This window comes from Schistocerca piceifrons, chromosome 7 (genome assembly GCF_021461385.2).
Source record: "Schistocerca piceifrons isolate TAMUIC-IGC-003096 chromosome 7, iqSchPice1.1, whole genome shotgun sequence".
In the NCBI taxonomy this organism is placed as follows: Eukaryota; Metazoa; Arthropoda; class Insecta; order Orthoptera; family Acrididae; genus Schistocerca; species Schistocerca piceifrons.
In genome coordinates, this window is record NC_060144.1 from 338,420,408 (window position 1) to 338,438,855 (window position 18,448).

Consider the following 18,448-nt stretch of genomic DNA (forward strand, 5'->3'; position numbering starts at 1 on the left):
GATTTCGATGGATGGGGTGGGGGAATGGAAGAGGGAAGGGTAGCAACTCGTGTTACTTCCACGATGAAACACGGAATAGTTTTGAGGTTTGACGAGAAATGGCTCTGACTTTGAGTACACTTGTACAGAGACAAATTCGTTACAGTTCTCGGATTTCTTGAAATTAATAGTGAACTGACATGTCTGTCTAGCTAGTAGGAGGCGACACTGATTTCCAATTTTTTAAGCGGTGATATAGGGCAGGTGCTATCTTGTCTCTCGCTGGAGACGTCTTTGAACGGGAAACAATCCTGATCAACGAGCCTACAATCACCACTCAAATGTCATGCATCTTTGAGGAAGTTTGATCCACAAGTTGTTCCACGATGTCCCTAACACGAACATTAGAGACCTGAGACCCACTGAAGCACCCTGATCCCAGCACAATTCAGTAAACCCATGCTGACCCAGTTCAGAAGCGATAGAGTGGTGCATACCTTTCTGAAGAAACAGATCGCGTGGAGGACTGCTGTAAGAGAACGCGGACAGCGGGTTTCTGCATCTACTGGCCGGTCGCAGATGAGGGCATCGGTTGTTATTTTCCAGTATTCAAAAATGGCTCTGAGCACTATGGGACGCAACTGCTGTGGTCATAAGTCCCCTAGAACTTAGAACTACTTAAACCTAACTAACCTAAGGACAGCACACAACACCCAGCCATCACGAGGTAGAGAAAATCCCTGACCCCGCCGGGAATCGAACCCGGGAACCCGGGCGTGGGAAGCGAGAACGCTACCGCACGACCACGAGATGCGGGCCCAGTATTACATGTTGCTGTTGTTGTTGTTGTTGTTGTTGTCTTCAGTCCAAACAGTGGTTCGACGCAGCTCTCCAAGCTGCTCTATCCTGTGCAAGCCTCTTCATCTCCAAGTATCTATTGCAATCTACATTCTTCTGAATCTGCTTACTATATACTATATTCATCTCTTGGTCTCCCTCTATGATATTTACCCCCCCCCCCATGCCTCCCTCCACTACTAAATTGGTGATCCCTTGATGTCTCAGAATGTGTCCTACAAACTGATCACTTCTTCCAGTCAGGTTGTGCCACAAATTTCTTTTCTTCCATATTCTGTTCAGTAGCTCCTCATGAGTTACGTGATCCGTCAATCTAATCTTCAGCATTCTTCTGTAGCTCCTCATTTCAAAAGCTTCCATTCTCTTTTTGCCTAAACTGTTTATCGTCTATGGTTCACTTCCATACGTGGTTACACTACAAACAAATACTTTCAGAAAAGGCTTCATGACACTTCAATCTAAACTCAGTGTTAAAAAAATTCTCTTCTTCAGAAAAGCTTTCGATGCCTTGCCTACGTTTTGTATCCTCTCTACTTCGACGATCGACAGTTATTTTGCTTATCATATAGCAAAACTCATCTACTACTTTAAACATCTCATTTTCTAATCTAATTCCTTCAGCATCACCTGATTTAATTCGAGTACATACTAATTTCCTTGTTTTGCTTTTGTTGATGTTTATCTTACACCGTACATTCTGTTCAACTGCCGTTCAGAGTCCTTCGCTGTCACTGAATTACAATGTCATCACAAACATCAAAGTTTTTATTTCTTATCCCTGGACTTTAATACCTGCTCCAAATTTTTCTTTTGTTTCCTTTACTGCTTGCTCAATATACAAACTGAATACCATCGGGGATAGGCTACAACCCTGTCTAATTCCCTTTCCCACCACTGCTTCCCTTACGCGCCCATCAACTCTTATAACTGACATCTGGTTTCTGTGCAAATTGTAAATAGCCTTTCTCTCCGTTTATTTTACCCCTGCCACCATTAAAATTTGAAAGAGGGTATTCCAATCAACCTTGTCAAAAATTTTCTCTAGATCTACAAATGCTATAAACGTGTGGGTGCCTTTCTTAACCTACCTTCTAGGAGAAATCGTAGAATCAGTATTGCCTCATGTGTTTCTATATTTCTCTGGAATGCAAACTGAGCTTCCCCTAGGTCGACGTCTACCAGTTTTCCATTTGTCAGTAAGGAATTCGTGTTAACATTTTGCAGTCATGGCTTATTAAGCTGATAGTTCAGTAATTTTCACACTTGTCAGCACCTACTTTCTTTGGAATTGAGATTATGATATTTTTCTTGAAGTCTGAGGGTATATCTCATACATCTTGTTCATCAGATGCAAGGGCTTTTTCGTGGCTGGCTCTCCCAAGACTGGGTAGTCATCGGATGTCACTGGATGCGTGATCGGTCGTCAGTTGCCAAAGTCGATGCGTTGCCTTGATAGAAACAGGTTCCTCACGCCCCAGATTCAAACTGTGCGCTTTATAATCAAAAGCAGACCGTCGATCGCCAATACGGATCTGCAGAGGCGATGTAACGTCCTCTCGTCAAACACTTGTGGTCGTCCCGTACGACAATCTACGCTTGCGGAAACATCGTCTATGGAATATTAAATATCCACCTCACAGTCTGTTAACCGTGGACAAACCATATTACGCTCTAACCACGAAATTCGAATATCATATACGCCACATCTTCAAATGGGACAGTCGTTCCTGTGACTTTTGGCTACTCATTACGGTTCGGCTACCTGTCTGCTGCACTGTGGCCCTTCTATTTGCTGTTGTAATCCGCTGTGGCAGACTCATATAATCAATGTGTCAAGGTAGAGGGAATTTAGTAGGGAATTTCAACGAGTTATTCGCAGTACACCATTGAAATGGCGAAATGGAAAAAGCCAGTGACTGCTGTCCTCATAATTGCAGTGCTCCCAGCAATTAGTCGGACTCACTCAATGAATACAGTACACCAGCATCGCACGCATTGCATAGAATTTGTTCGACTGCCACTCCCGGGGCCAGTACAAGTCCTGCTGGCTTGTTAGTCACGTGACAAACCGAATTACTGTACTAGCCATTGTGGCAGAGATGCTATCGCCAACACGGCTCCTGAGTGGATTTAAAATCGTATCTTCTTGCGTGCCCACACTACACTACTGGCCATTAAAATTGCTACACCACGAAGATGACGTGCTACAGACGCGAAAGTTAACCGACATGAAGAAGATGCTGTCATATGCAAATAATTAGCTTTTCAGAGCATTCACACAATGTTGGTGCCGGTGGCGACACCTACAACGTGTTGACATAAGGAAAGTTTCCAACCGATTTCTCATACACAAACAGGAGTTGACCGGCGTTGCCTGGTGAAACGTTGTGATGCCTCGAGTAAGGAGGAGAAATGCGTAACATCACGTGTCCGACTTTGATAAAGGTCGGATTGTAGCCTATCGCGATTGCGGTTTATCGTATCGCGACATTGCTGCTCGCGTTGGTCGAGATCCAATGACTGTTAGCAGAATATGGAATCGGTGCGTTCAGGAGGGTAATACGGAACGCCGTGCTGGATCCCAACGGCCTCGTATCACTAGCAGTCGAGATGACAGGCATCTTATCCGCATGGCTGTAACGGATCCTGCAGCGACGTCTCGATCCCTGAGTCAACAGATGGGGACGTTTGCAAGCCAACAACCATCTGCACGAACAGTTCGAGGACGTTTGCATCAGCATGGACTATCAGCTCGGAGACCATAGCTGCGGTTACCCTTGACGCTGCATTACAGACAGAAGCGCCTGCGATGGTGTACTCAGCGACGAACGTGGGTGCACGAATGGCGAAACGTCATTTTTTCGGATGAATCCAGGTTCTGTTTACAGCATCATGATGGTCGCATCCGTGTTTGGCGACATCGCGGTGAACGCACATTGGAAGCGTCTATTCGTCATCGCCATATTGGCGTATCACCCGGCTTGATGGTATGGGGTGCCATTAGTTACACGTCTCGGTCATCTCTTGTTCGCATTGACGGCACTTTGAACAGTGGACGCTACATTTCAGATGTGTTACGACCCGAGCCTCTGCCCTTCATTCGATCCCTGCAAAACCCTACATAATGCACGACCGCATGTTGCAGGTCCTGCACGGGCCTTTCTGGATACAGAAAATGTTCGACTGCTGCCCTGGCCAGCACATTCTCCAGATCTCTCACCAATGAAAACGTCTGGTCAATGGTGGCCGAGCAACTGGCTCGTCATAATACGCCAGTCACTACTCTTGATGAACTGTGGTATCGTGTTGAAGCTGCATGGGCAGCTGTACTTGTACACGCCATCCAGGCTCTGTTTGACTCAATGCCCAGGCGTATCAAGGAGGTTATTACGGCCAGAGGTGGTTGTCCTGGGTACGGATTTCTCAGGATCTATGCGCCCAAATTGCGTGAAAATGTAATCACTTGTCAGTTCTAGTATAATTAGTTGTCCAATGTACACCCGTTCATCATCTGCATTTCCTCTTGGTGTAGCAATTTTAATGGCCAGTAGTGTATTTGATCAAAAGCTCTGAGACATTGCTATGTAAAGCGGAACCGACCACCAGACGTCACGAGCGGCGAACCTGCCAGTATAAAAGAAAGTGGGGAGTATTTTGTTATCAACGGAGAAGGAATAACAGCAGTACGGGTCAGTCACGAGAACTCAGTGACTTCGAACGTGGACTACCGGTAGTAATTGGGTGTCACCTGAGTAAAAAATCCATGAGGGACACCTAAAGCCTTCTACAGCTGCCCTGGTCGACTGTTGGTGGTGTGATTGAAATGGAAACGCGAAGGGACAAGCACAGAAAAAACAAGATCAGGCAGACCTCACCTACTGACGGTTAACGACCGCTGGTCACTGCAGAGAGTGGTCGTGCAAAATCGTATGAAATCAGCAGAAGGAATCACTCTTTAGGTCTAAAGTGCTACCAGCAACCTAACTAGCGTAGTGATTGTGGGTGGAGAGTTAAGAGTGGTTTACAGTGGTCGAGAAGAGCCTCATAAGCCACGCATTTCTGCAGTCACTGCTAAGCGACGCTTCACCTTGTAGACGTGGAGAATGAGGGGGGAGGAGGCGGTAAGGCATAAGGAGGAGGAGGAGTAGATGAACTGAGAGGGGGCAAGGAGATGAAGAACTGAGAGAGGGAAGAGAAGGAGGTTGGGATGTGTATCCCATGCCCATACATGCTAAGCATTACCGGGTTCACTAGTTTACTACTAAATGTATTTACATTGGAAAGTATTTAAATCTTTTGAGTTATAGCGCTGTCTTGATGCGAATTCCTGGCGAGTGACATACTCGTCACTCGGCTTAAATGTCTCCTTCGCTATTAATTTACTTACCGATCGCAGAAGCGACGCCGAATACAGATAACAAGTATTTGATATTTTGTGTGTACAGCGAGGTACCTGGCCCTCCTGGACAAGGACTACCCTTACGACGATGACAGCATTGGCGAGGATTATGCGGTGCTGAAGAACGTCGACGTCGCCTATGATTCAGATAGCCAGACCCAGTGGGTTGCAGATCAGCTACAAACGGGTAAGCACTTCTCGTTGCCAGGGGTTAACTGAGCAATTCAGGCGTCATGTTCCTCCTAAAGGTACATCGGACTAGGTGCTTCGGTCTGTCCAGAGTTAGACCAGTTTCAAGTGGCAGCACTTTCGTCTCTACCACGAGTTTGCCAGAAGACAGCCCCCCACGACATAAGAAACCAGAAAGGCGTGTTGCTCTAGCTCACTGGACGGGGTAGACCTAGGCGGCTGTAGTGTTTGTGCTCCCGTTATCTATAAGTCGTTGTCGTGGCCTTCAGTCCGAGTATTGATTTGATGTAGCTCTCCAAGCTACTCTATCTACTCTTTGAAAATCTCTTCATCTCTACGTAACTACTGCAAGCTACATCCATTTTAACGTGCGTACTATATTTAGACCTTGGCGCCACACTTCTCTCTAGTACGAAAATGATTTTTTGAGGCCTCAGAGTATATCCCAGTGACGAATCCTTTCTTTTAGTCAAACTGTGCCATAAGTTTCTTTTTTCTCCAATTCCGTTCACAACCTCAACCTAGTTATCCGATCTGGCCATGTAATCTTCAACATCCTTTTATAACAAACTTCATAAGCTTCTCTTCTCTTTTTGTCTGAGCTGTGTATCGTCTACATCTCACTTGGACAATGCTACATCCAGACAAAAGATTCCTAACGATTCAATTTTTCAGAAACACCTTGTTTGCTATTGGCAGTCTGCAGTTTATATTGTCTCTGCTTCTGCCATCGTCAGTTATTTTTCAACGCACGTAATAACACACATCAACTATTTCTAGCATCTCATTCTCTAATTTAATTCTTTCAGATCGGCTGATTTAATTCGACTATATTCATGTACTGTCTCTGACAGATTCATAACCCTTTTCAGGATACTATACAGTCCGTTCAACAACTCTTCCAAGTCCTTTGCCATTTCTGACTGAATAACTGTCTTCGATAATCCTCAGACTTTTTATTTTTTCCTTCATAAAGTTTGATGCCTTTCCAGTCTTTTCTTTGGTTTCCTCCGCTTGAAATCACACACTTCGATTTGTACTGTTACGCATTTCTATCTTTCTGTCTCAGTAGTCCATTAATCAAACGTTTCGATCTCTCTACCTTTGTACCTGAGTAGTCCATTAGTTGAGCTATGGCTCTCTTAAAGTTAATTTAGTGTTAGTTAAATGGTTCAAATGGCTCTGAGCACTATGGGACTTAACACCTGGGGTCATCAGTCCCCCTAGAACTTAGAACTACTTAAACCTAACTAACCTAAGGACATCACACACATCCATGCCCGAGGCAGGATTCGAACCTGCGACAGTAGCAGTCGCGCGGTTCCGGACTGAAGGGTCTAGAACCGCTCGGCCACCGCGGCCGGCTAGTGCGAGTTAAGTTCGCCGCTTCTGTCATTTGCAGTCGCACAACTTTATACTCAGAATTTAAATACCTCAAAGAGTCGCTGAACAGACATGGTAAGCGTGCACACGTCGATGAGAAATTTCAATTAAACCCACAGAAAATAAAAGAAATGCGCATTTGGCTGAGGCCTTCCGTCGGATAGACCGGTCGTCTGGTGCAAGTCTTTGTAGTTGACGCTCTTCAGCGATTTTCGCGTCGATGAGGATGAAATGATGACGAAGATAACACAACACCCTGTCACCGAGCGGAAAAATTGCCGACCCGTCCACCGAAGTTAAGCGCTGCTGGGCTGGGCTAGCACTTGGATGGGTGACCATCCGGTCTGCCGAGCGTTGTTGGCAAGCGGGGTGCACTCAGCCATTGTGAGCCAAACTGAGGAGCTACTTGATTCAAAAGTAGCGGTTCCGGTCTCGTAAACTGACATACGGGCAGGGGAGCGGTGTGCTGATCACATCTATATCCGCATCCAATGACGCCTGTGGGCTGAGGATGACACGGCGGCCGGTCAGTACCGTTGAGCCTTCGTGGCCTGTTCGGGCGGATTTTAGTAGTTTTAGTCCGGGAATCGAACCCGGACCCTTCGCATAGCATTCTACTGCGCTCATCACTCAGCCATGGAGGCGGGAAACCCAGAGAAACTCCGTCCATGTTTAATAGGTTGCGGTATCACGAATTTTGATATACCTGATGTCATCATAATATAAACTTCCAATGAAGATCAAATGATTATAAAAAATACTCGCGACTTATTGCACTCGTGTCATATATGAGTATATCAAACGTACTCCAATCACTTGCCGGGTTGCGTACTTCGACGCAACCGCATGCTTCGCATTCCTAAGCCACACCACAGGCCAGCTCTAAATGATTGCAGCGATTAAAAACGGCTGTAACTATTTCATGGATAGCAATACATCGACAAGAATTATAGGGAATACAAACGAAACTTGAAATTGTTATACGCATTTTAAAGGTGCCTTGTATGATTCCCCTTTGCTACATGGATAGCATCTAAGCGATAATCCATTTCGCGACACACATTCTCAAGCATAAGTGGAGTCACCGATGCGAAAGCATAAAAACGCACCTTATGTCCTAGCATTGTTTCTGGCAGTGGGTGTGAGGTCAGGAGATCTCGGTTGCCAAGAGCAGAAGGCAGCGTCGTCAAGTCCAGTACAACCGACACAACGACTTAGAAGATGTTGATTTTAAAATGTGCGAACCTCAATACCCCAATGAGACGGGGCACCATTTTGCTGAACCACGTAATCTGTAGAATTCACATTAAGCTATGTTGCCAGCCATTGCTCAAGCACGTCCATATAAATGTTTGTTTACACAGAGCTCAGTAAACAAAAACGAACTGTACAACCTTTGTTTCTTCGAACTGCCGATGTCATCTGGAAACCCTTGTTGGTTGATTTGGTGGAGGGATCTAAACAGCGAGGTCTTCGGTCCCATCGGTTTAGGGAAGGATGGAGGAAGAAGTCGGCTGTTCCCTTTCAAAGGAACCATCCTGGTATTTACCTGGTAATTTAGGGAAATCACGGAAACCCTAAATCAGGATGGCTGGACGCGGATTCTGAACCGTTGTCCTCCCGAATGCTAGTCCAGGGTGCTAACCACTACGTTACCTCCCTCGGTATCGGTCAACCTTGCTGGCATATACAGGTGCTTGATTATATCACCGACGAAATCTTCTCCACACTATGATGACAGATCGACCATAGCTAAATTCTAATACACAAAATGTTCAAAAGTGTGTGAAATCTTGTGGGACTTGACTGCTGAGGTCATCAGTCCCTATGCTTACACACTACTTAAACTAAATTATCCTAAGGACAAACACGCACACCCATGCCCGAGGGAGGACTCGAACACAAACTGTCTACTGCATGGGGTTACCATATTCGCTTATGACACAAAACCTTTCACTTACACATGACGACGCATGCACCGGCTTCCGATTCGCTGCCTTTGCGCGACGATCTAAAGTTTGTAGTTTCTTTTATGCATTATGTAATTATTACTGATATATCGCCGTGCGGCGTGTGGGAAACAGCGTTCTGTAATCGAGTTTTGAATTCAAAGAGTTAGTCCACACACAGAGCACCCTCTGCTTCAGCAAGAGAAGGCCAGAACACAGGCGAGTGCCGCGAGAGCTGCAACAATCCGACGCCTTGTTTCCACTGTCACTGATCACCTTCGAGGGTTTGACTATAGCGGTGATGGAGTGGTGTAAACAATGATGTAGCTGTGGCTCCGTCAACAAAATCAGACATTGTACAGTGACAGTATCAACCAACTGGTCAGTTGTTGGGAGAAATGTGTTGGTCACCAGAGTGGCTACGTCGAGAAATAAGCATGCAGATTAGAAGAAGAAAGATGTAGAATGTTAATAACGTTTGTTTTATTTAAAAAACTTCAATAGTTTCCACATAGAAAATTCAGAGGAATTATTTTGCAGCACACCATCGTAAATACAGTCATTTGTAGTCGCTACATTCTTTTGATATTGCTAGGTATTGTTCCCCGACTCGCGCTGGGCGTGCTGTAGTTCGATGGTAACCACCGGGAGAAGGAAAGGACATGACAGATATAACTATTAAGTAAGGTGCGGCAAGATATTGACTGAAAACGAGCAGACCAGACACACTGAGAGACCTCTTAGGGGAGGAAATAAAGACCTTGAGAGAGCTAAAAACCTGGAAAAGAAATTATTGGCAAAGAGAGTGGGGCAACTGTGTAAAGGACCGCAGGGTACACATATTCCATCAGCGAGTGACTGAGGCTGAAACATGTCAATCCCAGCCGGGGCATAGCTCATTTCTTAACGGTTTTGCTCCGTGCAAACTTTAGTCAGATGGCTGATTGTGCCTGTGGAGAGAGAGAGGCCTGAGAGCACTCACCTCTGTACTGTGACCGTTAGCCGCAGGAGAGACGACTTACATCGTCACACGACGACATAGTACAATCACTTTGTAGACGGATTTCGACAAGTGTGCAGGAAGAGTCTCTTCTGCGCTGAATAACGAGTACTTGAAGCAACGAAAGTAAAAGGCGGCAGCGAGAACAGAAGACAAACCAAGCCACAGACATTACTACACAGATACAGATGACATTCTTACTGCTAGCAGATAAGACGACAGCGAGAGAGAAGACAGACAGATACTGTGTCAGACAGATATCGTGTCGCGGCCCAGTACAGAGCCTATCACTGCTTGGGTAAATGTGTGGCCTATAAGGCGTAATTAGGACGTTGACGACAATGTTTTTAGCTCAGGTGGGGACTACTAAGTAAACTTCATCTGGGTGAGGAGGAGAAAGTATCCTAAGACACTTAACAGAGATCACTCTGGAACGAAGAGGAGAAGTTGTGATTTTAGGAAGTGACTAAGGGTGCAATCACTTCAAAATTAAACTCATAACCCATTTATTTTCCCAATAGTTTAAGCTTCTTACCAGAGGTGTGCTACAGTGGCTGTCAATCCTTGCGAATCAACTAGTATTCCCTAGCACTAGATTGTTTTCCTTTCCAGCATCACACGAATCCTGCATCCTGTCTTTGGCTAACAGAGAAGAGTGTTCTGTAACTCGTTCCGACAACACACAGTCAAACACGTTAACCACAACTGGAGACAAGAGCGAGAAAGCAGTTGTTCCTCACTATATTCTGTCAAACTGAAAATATCAGCTATTACTCGCTATGACTATACACAATGAGATACCCTATTTACAACTGGGAACTAGTGTAAAACAGCGCTTTTTCCTCCCTGTATTCTGACAGCCAGATACGACAGATAGCAGTAACATATCAGGCAGTGGCTGCTCAGAAGAGAGAGGCTTAGTTAGATAGTCGATGGTGGCATTCTATAAATCTAAACTCTTTCCTGTCATGTTATATTTATCTTATTATCACATATATATATTGTTAATTTAAAGGTTTTCTATTTCCTGACTACATTTAAGCTCAATAAGGTTTAAAAATGCGTCATTGTTTAACTTCTTTAGAATGATAGGATACAAAAATGTTCAAATGTGTGTGAAATCTTATGGGACTTAACTGCCAAGGTCATCAAGCCCTAAGCTTACATAGGACTTAACCTAAATTATCCTAAGGACAAACACACACACCCATGCCCAAGGGAGGACTCGAACCTCCGCTGGGACCAGCCGCACAGTCCATGACTGGAGCGCCTTAAGACCGCTCGGCTAATCCCGCGCGGCAATGATAGGATATTAAGTGAGCTTTACACTGCGGCGAGGTAAGTCTAGGGATAGCGATATGCACATATACAGATAGCGGTAATATCATGTACACGAGGTATAAAAGGGCAGCACGTTAGCGAAGTTGTCATTTGTACTCAGGTGATTCATGCGCAAAGGTTTCCCACGTGATTATAGCCGCACGAAGGGAATTAACAGACTTTGAACGCGGAATGGTAGTTGGAGCTAGACCCATGGAACATTCCATTTCGGATATCGTTAGGGAATTCAGTATTCCGAGATCAATAGCGTCAAGAGTGTATCGAGAATACCAAATTTCGGGCATTACTTCTCACTACGGACAACGCACTGGTCGACGACCTTCACTTAACGACCGAGAGCAGAGGCGTATCGTACAGTGGTCAGTGCTAACAGACAAGCAATACTGCGCGAAAAAAAACTGCAGAAATCAATGTGGCAAGTGCGATGAATATATGCGGTAGGACAGTGCAGTGAAATTTGGCTTTAATAGGCGATGGCAGTAGAGGAGCGTGGCGAGTGTCTTCGCTAACAACACATCGCCTGCAGCGCCTCTCCTGCGCCCGTGACCATATCGACTGGACCCTAGACGACTAGAAAACCGTGGCCTGGTCAAACGAGTCCCGATTTTAGTTGATAAGAGCTGATGGTAGGCTTCGTATGTGGCACTGACTGACCTCACGAAAGCATCGACCCAAGTTGTCAACAAGGTACTGCACAAGCCGGTGGCAGCCCCGTAATTGCGTCTGCATGGAACGGACTGCGTCCTCTGGTCAAACTGAACCGATCATTGACGAAACGGTTATGTTCGGCCTCTTGGAGACCATTTGCAGCCGTTCATAGACTCCATGTTCCTAAACAACGATAGAATTTTTGTGGATAACAATGCGCCGTGTCATTGCTCCAGAATTATTCGTGACTGGTTTGAAGAATGTTTGTTGTTGTGGTCTTCAGTCCAGAGGCTGGTTTGATGCAGCTCTCCATGCTGCTCTATCCTGTGCAAGCTTCTTCATCTCTCAGTACCTACTGCAACCTACAGCCTTCTGAATCTGTTCAGTCTATTCATCTTTTGGTCTCCCTCTACGATTTTTACCCTCCACGCTGCCCTCCAATACTAAATTGGTGATCCCTTGGTGCCTGAGAATATGTCCTACCAAGCGATCCCTTCTTCTAGTCAAGTTGCGCCACAAATTTCTCTTCTCCCCAATTCTATTCAATACCTCCACATTAGTTATGTGACCTATCCATCTAACCTTCAGCATTCTTCTTTAGCACCACATTTCGAAAGCTTCTATTCGCTTCTTGTCTAAACTATTTATAGTCCACGTTTCACTTTCATACATGTCTATACTCCATACAAATACTTCTTTCAGAAACGACTTCCTGACACCTAAATCTATACCCGATGTTAACAAATTTCTCTTGTTCAGAAACGCTTTCCTTGCCATTGCCAGTCTACATTTTAAATCCTCTCTACTTCGACCATCATGAGTTATTTTACTCCCCAAATAGAATAACTCATTTACTACTTTAAGCGTCTCACTTCCTAATCTAATTCCCTCAGCATCATCCGATTTAATACGACTACATTCCATTATCCTCGTTTTGCTTTTGTTGATGTTCATCTTATATCCTCCTCTCAAGACACTGTCCATTCCTTTTGAAGAATATTCTGGACAATTCGAGCGTTTGATATGGCCACAAAGACCTCCCAACATTAGTCTGATCGAACATTTATGAGACATAATCGAGAGGTCAGTTAATGCACAAAATCCTGTACCGGCAACACTTTCGCGATTATGGACTGCTATAGAGGCAGCATGGCTCAAAATTTCTGCAGGGGACTTCTAACGACTTGCTGTGTCCGTGAGACATCGAGTTGGTGTACTACGTCGGGCAAAACGAGGTCCGACACGATATTAGGTGTCCTATTACTTTTGTCACCTCAGTGCATATTATGTATATGCTAAGGTTCAAATGGTTCAAATGGCTCTGAGCACTATGGGACTTAACATCTCAGGTCATCAGTCGCCTAGAACTCAGAACTACTTAAACCTAACTAACCTAAGGACGTCACACACACCGTAGCGGTCGCGTGGTTCCAGACTGAAGCGCCTAGAACCGCTCGGCCCCCAGCGGCCGGCATATGTTAAGGGTATAAGTTCACATATTGCGATCATTGGTACCTTAATATGCACACATATCAGTGTGTTGCTAGTTTTTTTCTCTGCATCGAACTGTCTTCCCACAAATACGGTACATAATTTACTGTCTGATGTTTTCTACATCTACATCCATACTGCGCAAGCCACCTGACGGTGTGTGGCGGAGGGTACTTTGAGTACCTCTATCGGTTCTCCCTTCTATTCCAGTCTCGTATTGTTCGCGGAAGACCATGGGTATGCCTCTGCGTGGGCTCTAATCTCTCTGATTTTATCCTCATGGTCTCTTTGCGAGATATACGTAGGAGGGAGCAATATACTGCTTGACTCCTCGGTGAAGGTATGTTCACGAAACTTCAACAAAAGCCCGTACCGAGCTACTGAACGTCACTCCTGCAGAGTCTTCCACTGGAGTTTATCTGTCATGTCCGTAACGCTTTCGCGATTACTAAATGATCCTGTAACGAAGCGCGCTGCTCTCCGTTGGATCTTCTCTCTCTCTTCTATCAACCCTATCTGGTACGGATCCCACACTGGTGAGCAGTATTCAAGCAGTGGGCGAACAAGTGTACTGTAACTTACTTACTTTGTTTTCGGATTGCACTTCCTTAGGATTCTTCCAATGAATCTCAGTCTGCCATCTGCTATAAAAAATGTTTCAAATGGCGCAGCACTATGGGAATTAACATCTGAGGTCATCAGTCCCCTAGAACTTAGAACTGCTTAAACCTAACTAACCTAAGGACATCACACACATCCTTGGCCGAGGTAGGATTCGAACCTGCGAAGGTAGCAGTCGCGCGGTTCCAGGCTGAAGCGCCTAGAACCGCTCGGCCACTATGGCCGGCGCATCTGCTATACCGACGATTAATTTTATATGGTCATTCCATTTTAAATCACTCCTAATGCCTACTCTCATATAATTTATGGAATTAACTGCTTCCTGTTGCTGACCTGCTACATTGTATCTAAACGATAAAGCATATTTCTTTCTATGTATTCGCATCACATTACACTTGTCTACTTTGAGATTCTATTGCCATTGCCTGCACCATGCGTCAATTCGTTGCAGATCCTCCCGCATTTCAGTACAATTTTCCGTCGTTACAACCTCTCGATATACTACAGAATCATCCGCAGAAAGCCTCGGTGAACTTCCGATGTTATCCACAAGGTCATTTATGTATATCGTGAATAGCAACGGTCCTACGACACTCCCCTGTGGCACACCTGAAATCACTCTTACTTCGGAAGACTTCTCTCCATTGAGAATGACATGTTGCGTTCTGTTATCTAGGAACTCTTCAATCCAATCACACAATCGCTCTGATAGTCCATATGTTCTTACTTTGCTCATTAAACGACTGTGGGAAATTGCATCGAATGCCTTGCGGAAGCCAAGAAACACGGCATGTACCTGGGAACCCGTGTCTATGGTCCTCTGAGTCTCGTGGACGAATAGCGCGAGCTGGATTTCACACGATCGTGCGGCCGGCCGCGGTGGTCTAGCGGTTCTGGCGCTGCAGTCCGGAACCGCAGGACTCCTACGGTCGCAGGTTCGAATCCTGCCTCGGGCATGGGTGTGTGTGATGTCCTTAAGTTAGTTAGGTTTAAGTAGTTCTAAGTTCTAGGGGACTTATGACCTAAGATGTTGAGTCCCATAGTGCTCAGAGCCATTTGAACCATTTTTGAACACGATCGTCTTTTTCGAAACGCATGCTGATTCCTGCACGGTCGTAACTGCACCACCAAGTGGAGCGCGTTGGTCAACATGACCAGGGGAAAATAAGCATTAACGGCTTGCTCTTGCCACTTGTACGAGGTTTGTTCGGAAAATACGTATAAAAGTTGAATAATAGCTTTATTTTACAATTATTCAGGTATTACAATATGGTCTCCTTCAAAGTACTCGCCGTGAGACGCGATACACTTCTGCCAACGCCGTTTCCACTGTTGATAACATTGCTGAAAGTCTTCAGTTGTGATGTTGTTCAGTTGCCGTGTCGTTTCCGCCTTGATGGCTTCCACATCTCCCAAGTGCCGCCCCCGAAGTACCATTTTGCATTTCGGCAACATGAAGAAGTCACACGGGGCTAAATCGGGTGAATAAGGCGGGTGGTCTGTCACGGTGATTGAGCTTCGGGCCAAAAACTCGCGCACAACGACCGACGTGTGAGCGGCCGCATTGTCGTGATGAAGGATCCACCTGCCCCCTTTTGCCAACTCTGGTCGAACTCGAGCCACACGAGCTCTGAGACGTGTCAGAACTTCAACGTACAAATTTCCATTCACTCTCTGGCCGGGAGGGACAAATTTCTTCTGAACAATGCCCCTAGAATCAAAGAAACAATCAACATTGTCTTCACATTGGACCTTGATTTTCGCTACTTTTTTGTTCTCGGTTCTCCTGCTAGTTTCCATTCCTTGCTTTGAGATTTGAGCTCCACATCGAATTCGTAAAATCAGGACTCGTCTCCAGTGATGACTCGGTTGAGAAAGTCCCCTCGTTCCTCAGCTTCCAACCAATCCTCACAGCACTCAACCCTCTTTACTTTCTGTTCTGGCGTCAAGAGCGTCGGTACGATTTTCGCACACAATTTCTTCATTTCAAGTTTTTGTGTCAGCATTTCGTGAACGATTGTTTTGGGGATTGACAGCTCGTCAGCAATCATACTGACTGTCAATCTACGGTCTTTAAGAACACAAGCTCGAATTCGTTCAACATTTGCATCGGAACTCGATGTCGACGGGCGTCCTGGGGGAGGGTCATCGTTCACTTCTTCTCGGCCATCCCGGAATCTTTTTAACTGCTTGTTCACGGTAAGTTCCTTCAGAGAATTGCCTCCGTAAACCTGTTTCAAACACTCAAAAATCTCACAGCCATTCTTGCCTAGCTTTGCAAGAAACTTGATGTTTACGCGCTGTTTCTCAATCAGAGAGAGCTCCATGCCGACGGCAGGTGAAAAAGGGTAACTGTCAACAAGCTGCCTTCACGCAGAGTGCTCTGACTCGAACTGAGCGTTGACGGGATTGATTACAGCGGTAGTCCCACCTGGCGGTGACTGCAACTTGTAACATAAAGACATTATTCAACTTTTATACGTATTTTCCGGACAAACCTCGTACCTGGAGATACTAATGAACTTAAAAACATACTACTCCTAGTAGCTATAGTTTTTAGTTTGCAAATGAAGTAAATTCCGATGTAATGTCAGTGCTCAGTCCTCAGTCAATAGTAAAAACCACCCCTAACACCAAGGGTGAAAAGACGACCTGTCTTATTCGCTGCTGCTGCCTGCCCGCAGGTGCCTCACAGGTGGAAGTGCCCCCGCGCTGGGTGGGCCACCCGTCCTGGAAGCTGGTGCTGTACTCGGTGGTGCTGGGCTGCACCGCGTGCCTGACGGCGGCGCTGGCGTACTGGGCGACCGTGCTGGTGGTGCGGCGGCGGTCTGCGACAAAGGCGGCGCAGGGCCCGCGCGACACGCTGGACAGGGCCTTCCGGCACGTGGCCAGCCTGCCCGCCTACCAGCAGCTGCAGCGCCAGCCGGCAAAAGCTCCCAGTGGCAGCGGCCAGGGCTACCGCAGGCTGTACGACGAGGACGAGTCGTCGGCGTCGCTGCCGCCGCGGGCCGCCCAGCCAGAGCGCTGCACGTGCCTCTCGTGCTCGGAGCCGGTGCCCACGCAGCCGTGCATCTGCTTCTACGAGCGGCCGGCCCCCGTGCACGGGACCGTGCCCAGCCAGTACTACACGCTCTACGCTACGCACATCCAGTGAACATCCCCGAACCGGCTGACCACTGGCAAACTCCTGGGCGTGGACCAGACGTACGCCTTCCTGCTCCCAATTTGAGATCACTGTGGGACGAAATTCGCTATCCTGCCCATCCACTTGTGATACACACACCCCATTACAGTTCTCAAACTGTAATACACAGACAAATATAAGCCTCGCCATTACAGTTTCGTTAACCTGGGTGAATTTAGGGAGGAGTACGTAAATCTAGTTGGGCAGCAATGTAAATAGAATCAAATGAAGAATTAAAACGGACGCAATAAAGAGGAATCCATAAAAAATACATCACTCCGCTGCGGTAAGTGCTGTGTTACGTGCCTTCGAGGTAGACTAAAACTCCTCTTAAGTGTCAGTCCCGATTTACACAGGGTGTTCGGAAATTCTCGTTACAAATTCGAGGACTGAGTAGATACAGTTTTTAAAGTGGAACACATGTCCGAAACAGGACTACAGCCATTTGAAAATGTGCTGGTAACGCGACTACTCTTACAAATATTTCTTAAGCATGACCCAGTACATCACTCTTTCTACAATGCCACTCGTTAACAACCGAAGAAAACAAACTGAAATTTAATCAGTTGTCAGAAACACTTTTGTTTTAGAGTACGGCCTCGTGCGATTCGGGTGTGCGGCCTCTCCTTGGAGAGCCTCAGTCACGCCTACTGAAGGTGAAGTTACCGCTTTCTCAAAGCCGTTGCGTAATTATGGCGGAAAGGTTATGCGATCGGGTCGGACGTTGTAGATAACGACCTTGTTGAAGGCAATGAGCAGCTCTTCCATTACCGTCAGCTTCGACATACAGAAGCGTCATGTCGGTGTGTTCTACAAACGTGTACTCAACCGCGTTGCTCTAACATTCACGTACACAGTGAATGAAGTTCGAACTAGGTCAGAGAGGTAGGACAGACGTCAAATGACATAAGCCGATCCGACGTAAGCATCCCTCAGCGTAACTACCCTGTTGCAAACGTGTTTCCAAACGGCTGCAGAATCGGATATAGGTTCCCATTAAAAATATTGTTAAATCAGTCCTCTCTACAAGGCCTAGAAGTTTGTAACGGGAATTTCCGAACACCCTGTAGGTGATCCCGTTCCTTGTTAGACCTGTACAGTTGTGTCTGTTTCTCCGATTGGAGCTTGGATAAAGACGTAAAAAATCTGTATTACTTTCTGGTCTACACCAGATACAACAAGCACTTACTAATAAAAAACGACAATAAAACATTTTAGAATGTTTTAACATTAAGACTTTTTTCTTCAAGTACACACTGAGTAGAAGACTGATTTTACATGTAGCGCCCGCAGGACACATCAAGAGGTGTATCACATGTTACGCACCACCAATAGCCACAATTATTGGACACTGCCATTAATTATAAATGAACATTCAATCAGTGTGAACTCAGAGATACTGGAAT

General features: G+C 45.9%; 1 protein-coding gene across 1 annotated transcript in view; it reads left to right on the plus strand.

Moving 5' to 3' along the window:
* LOC124805690 overlaps positions 1-17,012 on the plus strand; it is a 37,844-nt gene extending 20,832 nt beyond the window's left edge. The window contains exons 3-4 of the mRNA XM_047266259.1: positions 5,283-5,423; positions 16,543-17,012. Coding sequence (XP_047122215.1) covers positions 5,283-5,423; positions 16,543-17,012 — 611 coding nt within the window. The remainder of the gene's footprint in view (positions 1-5,282; positions 5,424-16,542) is intronic.
* The last annotated feature ends 1,436 nt before the right edge of the window (positions 17,013-18,448 follow it).